We start from the raw sequence: 6,000 nt of genomic DNA on the forward strand, positions 1-6,000 counted from the left end.
AATTTATAATACTCACTAGTCCAACCAATCCTGGAATACGGCTCAGTTGTTTGGTCTCCATATACAGATATTCTGATCAGTAGAGTTGAGAAAGTCCAGAGAAAAATGTGTAAGACATTAATTTATCATCGTGCCCAGCAAACGCGGAACATCTCTATGGAGGAAATCTGCTGTCAGTACAAAATTAATAGTCTTAAGTTAATTGCTGATCTGGCCTTTTTCTATAAAGTGGTGAATGGACTCATTGATGCACCTGAGATCAACAGTAGTTTCGAATTTGCACCCGTAAATTTAACACTAAGACGCAAACGTCTGCTTAAAATCACTAAATCCACTAAAAACTATGTTGTGAATGGACCGCTAAATCGCATTGAAGACCATGTCAACTCGCTACATAACCACCTGGATTTCTACGGAGGAACATATAGTAACTTCATCACAGCCACGAAGAACAAGCTACTCAACTATCATTGATTAATCAAACTTGAATTTTATAACTAATATTATTACCCTTGTCTTGTTGTATTTTCTCTTATATTAAATATTAAATATTAATTATTCAAATGTATATTGCCGAATGGCGTTGGTTTAATTAAATAAATAAATAAATATAAAAAGGTAAAAATTATAAACACAAAAAATTAATCAAACACATACAATAATTAATTATTATAAGCCGACTTCAAGCCTAGATATTTTGGAGTTAAGGAATGTATTCCTTATAATAGTAACAAACATCAAAACAACCTTTTGCTTCAGTAAACAGAATGCAGAAACAACCTTGAGTTCGAACAATTGAAATGCACTATTACTACAACAAACAATCCTAAACAAACAAGTATCAAAACAACATTGAGTTTGAATACCACAACAACCTTATCTTAAAACAAGAAAAAACGTTAACTTCGGTTGCACCGAAGCTAAATACCCTTTACAGGTGCATTTCTGTTAGTAACTATGTGTTCAGTTTGTATTGCAGCTATATGCTATAGTTAACCGATCTGAACAATTTCTTCGGAGATTATATTGTTGTCTTAGAAAATAATATATACCAAATTTCGTGAATATATCTTGTCAAATGTGAAAGTTTTCCATACAAGCATTTGATTCCGATCGTTCAGTTTGTATGGCAGCTATATGTTATAGTGGTCCGATATCGACCGTTCCAACAAATGAGCAGCTTCTTGAAGAGAAAATGACGTTTGCAAAATTTCAAAACGATATCTTAAAAACTGAGGGACTAGTTTGTATATATACAGACAGACAGACGGACAGACGGACTTGGCTAAATCGACTCATCTCGACATACTGATCATTTATGTACATATATACTTTATAGGGTCTCCGACGATTCCTTCTGGGTGTTACAAACTTCGTGACAAACTTAATATACCCTGTTCAGGGTATAAAAACAACGCAAATGTATCTAAGCAAACAATATATGTATATGTATGTAAACAAACCTAAACAAATAATATAATCTGTATATTAACAAACTATCAACTAGTAATAAGTAAACATATTAGTTAGTATAAATAGAAGTATGAAACATGTAATAAGTTAGTCTTAATAATATAAATAAAGAGTACACATTTCGGTGCAGCTCAAAATATATTCTTTTAACTCAGTTTTACTTCTGGTAAAAATTAACTAGCGCACTGCACAACGATCGATGCTCCATACGTTTTAAGAGCGGAAGGGGGACAAAATAATCAATATCTTTGGAATGGTATGAATGAACAAAATTTTTTTTGCAGATTATTAAAGGTGAATATTTTCCGCGTTACATAAAAAATTTGAAAATCAGAATGAAAGATTTCTCACTCAGGAAAAGACTTTTTCATTTCCCCCCACCAGCGGTAAGGTTTGACAAAATTTTTATTGAGTTTTAACAACTGAAGTGAATTCAACTAAACAATAAGTGAAAAAATGTTAAACTAAAGATTACGGGATGTCATTCCGGATACATACAAACATACGCTCAGGAAAGGATTCTCTCTGAATTTCAATTATATATCTCACACATTGACTTTTATCTCCGGTAAAGAGCCAACTATAAGCACTGGGTCCACATATTCTGTACATAGGGGCTTGATCAGTTTTGGTTCAATTTACGCAATTTTTAGTAATAATTGCATAATGCACTATTCGTGCAAAGTTTTATCCTGATATAATAATTCATTCTTGATTTGTATAAATGAAAGAGAAAGTTTCAAATGGAATTCAAAATTGTATTATATGGGAAGTAGGCGTGGCTGTGTCCGATTTTACTAATTTTCACACTGTAACATAAAAATATCCGTGGAACGTCACTTACCGAATTTGGTTGAACTCCATTGGACGGGTCAAGAGATATGTATTTTCTCTTAAAAGTGGGCGGTGCCACGCCCATCATCAAATTTTCACGCCTTTTATTTATTTTTAACATTACCGTTAAATGGGAAGGGAGGATGATAACCCCATCCGATTTCATTAATTTTCACACCGTTTTCAAGAGTTTTGAAGATATCTAGTTCCAATTTGGAGATAACATTTTTAACGTGATTCGCTATCGCGTTTTTTTGAAATCTTAAAATTTTTTCTACGAAACACGAAATTTTTTCTACGAAACACTGTCGAAAAAAGGTTAAAATTCGATACCTTTTGTTCAAACCGATGCCATTTTGTCAAATTTCAAAAATACAAAAAAAAAGCTTTCATAGCGCTATAGCGACTTTTCTACAATCTTTATGAAATTTTTGCTTTAGACCAAAATTGCGGTCGCAATCGTGGACATCGTACAGGACCTTTTTTTACGACACCCAATAAATAAACATAACAAAATCATTTTGTATTCGCCATGAATGTATTAGTTTATAAAAAAATCGGACTGATTAGTTAATTCCACTTCTCACGTCCAATATCTAATCATATGGTAATGTTTTGTTCAATATTCATCGAATGGCCAAAAGGCAGCCTTTAGGACCATCTCCAGGAATAAAGGAAAACCCGTGCAAATTTTCACGTCTTTCCATACTGTGGTTCGGGCGTAATGCGCGGACATACAAAAAAGGCGTTTTATTTTTATATATAAGATAAATCGTTTGAGTGTATAACTTTGCCGACACTGCTCTAGAGTATTGAAAATGAGTCTGTCCGTGCTCCATTTCAATAAGGTAAAACACGAAGTACGCAAACGTAAAATTTTTTTTTTTGGCAATAAGTCGGACATATAACAAAACGGAGTAATAAATCTATAGTTTACACCAACAATTCAGTCGAATAATACATCTAGAAATTTCACCCTGAAAATATTTAAGCCTCTCTAGTCATAGCAAATTGCGAGAGTATAAAATGTTTTGTTACATCCGGACGTAGCCCTCCCTTACTTATTTAGTAGTGGTACGTACCGTTTTAAAATAAATGCAGCGTTATTAAGTACAGCTTCTGATTGTGGCATATAACCTAAATTATAAGCGCAATTTAAAACTTTCTCCACAGTTTCGCCAATTACGTATTTCTGATTAGTTTCAATGTATGTGAACATTGCTTCCATAGCAATAGGTACAATGCAGTTTGATATATTGAAATTGTAAGCCATTTCCCGAATTAAACGTGAATTAAGTTCACTATAATCAAGTTGATTATACTTGTTTAAGGCTTCTTGATAAATTGTTTTATTCTTCAAAGCTAAATAGAAAAATATAGAAAAAAATTATGTGCATCTCTATAGATATGTTACTTAAAAGAAACACAAACATTTTCTATATCCAAGTGTTCGCACTATGGTGTTTAAATCAAAAATCGACAAGTACTTGCTCTCCAAATGCCGTCCAATGCAATCGGTTAATACGCTATCTATAGTAGCTAGTTGCATACCCAATAACGAAGGAATCGTATTACGAAATCTAAAATATTTGATTGTATCGTTACTGGTATATAATTTAGTTCATATTTCGAAAACAGCTTACCGCAATTCCAAAGCAATATGAACCCCACGACTAAGAAGAAAACAATCTATAGTACTGAATTGACTAGACATGGATATAATCTTGGAAAGTACAACATTAGGAAACTTTTTCCATCCAAAAGGTGTATGACCATATGCTAATACAAAAGCTGCTAAACGCGCAAACTTTGATGGTAGTCGTCCAGATACATCATTTTCTATCAATTCCATAGCCAATTGAGAGAGCCTCCGTTCGAGAGGAATGAAGCGGTATGTTCCTCCCAAATTATTATTAAAATGCATATAACGATGACAGTGTCTTAGAAACCGAAGGTGTGTTTTCTCTTCATCATTCGAATTTAAGGATTTCAAAATATTCGCCCAATATGCATCACATATTTTCGAATCTGATATTTTTAAAGCACGAATTATTTGAAAATATTCGGTGGCTGGATATGTAGTTAGGCTTTTTTCGGAAGTAAAAAGCAAATTTTTAAAAATTTTAATGGTTGGCTCTCGCCAACGAGGTTCTATAAATGGTAAATAGGCGGCGAGAACATCGACCGTTTGGTGCCTTTGAAGTAAATTTTTCATCAATTTGCTAAATGGGTTAATTAGATCTGATGGTTCTAAATGGTAACTAAAAACTCTACTTATGGTTTTAAGATCAGTTTTATTAAGATTTGAAAAACTTGGATATAACAATAATAAAAGCTGTCGTATAATTTGACCATTTTTTTGTGACCATATTGAAATATTTAATAAATGTAGTAGTTTTATTGTCGTTCTAGGAGTTTTTGCGTTAATAACACCATTTCTAATTAAAAGATCTAATTTTATTTTAAATGTTTCCAAAATATCAGTCGAAATTAATGGTTGTAGGTTTATTATGCATATTGAAAGAAGACGCAAGTCTTCTTCGTTATCACAATGTTCAATATGGGACATTATATGTGGAATAAAGGCACTACAAACTGTAGGAACATGAAAATCATCGCCAGTGTTAATACCAACAGCTAATCGAGATAATGCAGCTAACGCAATTGGTTTATCTGGTGACGAAATAAAGACCTTCTTTAGTGCACACAGGAGCAACTGCTGCATAACGAAATTAGTGTTAGGGACACCAAATTTTCGGAGGCAAAGATAACAACAACTTTGTTCTGTAATATTTAATGAATTTACGTGGGGTTCCAAAACCCTTAAAATTACTTTTAACAATTCTTCTGTAACTAAGCAATCCTTACGTTCCTGTAAAATATCTTTCAGAACCAATATTGACTGAACAATATGGTTACGTTTAAATACCTCATGGTATTCTTTTATGAACTGCAATAGCTGTAAAAATTTTAATACATTATTTTTTGGTAATTAATTTCTACAAAAATACCAACTTGGGTTGTATCCTTACAAGCATTAAGCTTTGCTATTATTTCATCCTTGTTTTCATCATATAACAGCGATTTAAATTTAAAAGTTGATGCTTCTGTTTCATTAAGTGCGAAGGGGTCGTTGGTATTTTTTACTGGCACAGGATCACTATGGATTTTAATTTTAGTCATTTGTTTAGATACATTTTTATCTGATGAAATATAGCTATGAATAAACCGTCCATTCAAATATTTACTGTAGCCAATTTTTTGGTATGAAAATATGTGAAGTTTTACACTGTGTACATTAGGAATACACTTTTGATAAACTCGAATAGCAAATGTAAAATTTTGGTTTGTAATAATATTTAATAACATAATTATTGTTTTCCAAACATCTAAATAATAAAAACTTATTGGCAGATAAAGGAGCTGTGAAACAATCGATGGCAAAATCGAATGTATAGAGTTTAATTTTCGTCTCACTATCGATAGTTTATTTTGACTATTGATGTGCTGAACAAATATATTAAAATACACACGTTCTTAATACACACGTCTGAATAATTGTGTCCGTAAGAACGTGTGTATTTTAATATTTGTCAGATGTCGCTTGAAGTCTATCGCTCTCTATGTGTTCAGCACATGATGGTTGATGCCTTAACTAGACTTATGGATAGAACACATAGATCTGTCAAAAAT

General features: G+C 32.4%; 1 protein-coding gene across 12 annotated transcripts in view; it reads right to left on the bottom strand.

The window, feature by feature from the left end:
- Positions 1 to 5,777, bottom strand: part of LOC126753430 (FAST kinase domain-containing protein 1, mitochondrial) — a 29,185-nt gene extending 23,408 nt beyond the window's left edge. For 8 of the 12 annotated variants that reach the window (XR_007666137.1, XM_050464875.1, XM_050464873.1 and 5 more), the window contains exons 1-4: positions 5,323 to 5,775; positions 3,951 to 5,266; positions 3,739 to 3,887; positions 3,390 to 3,669 (exon numbers count right to left, since the gene is read on the bottom strand). Coding sequence is in view for 11 of the 12 variants with exons in the window: in XM_050464875.1 (XP_050320832.1) it covers positions 3,390 to 3,669; positions 3,739 to 3,887; positions 3,951 to 5,266; positions 5,323 to 5,676 (2,099 nt within the window). In the remaining variant the exon portion in view is untranslated. Of the gene's footprint in view, positions 1 to 3,389; positions 3,670 to 3,738; positions 3,888 to 3,950; positions 5,267 to 5,322 lie in introns of all 12 variants that reach the window. The other 4 variants (XM_050464877.1, XM_050464878.1, XM_050464868.1 and 1 more) reach the window with 4 other exon arrangements.
- Positions 5,778 to 6,000: the final 223 nt, after the last annotated feature.

This window comes from Bactrocera neohumeralis, chromosome 3 (genome assembly GCF_024586455.1).
Source record: "Bactrocera neohumeralis isolate Rockhampton chromosome 3, APGP_CSIRO_Bneo_wtdbg2-racon-allhic-juicebox.fasta_v2, whole genome shotgun sequence".
NCBI classification, from domain to species: domain Eukaryota; kingdom Metazoa; phylum Arthropoda; class Insecta; order Diptera; family Tephritidae; genus Bactrocera; species Bactrocera neohumeralis.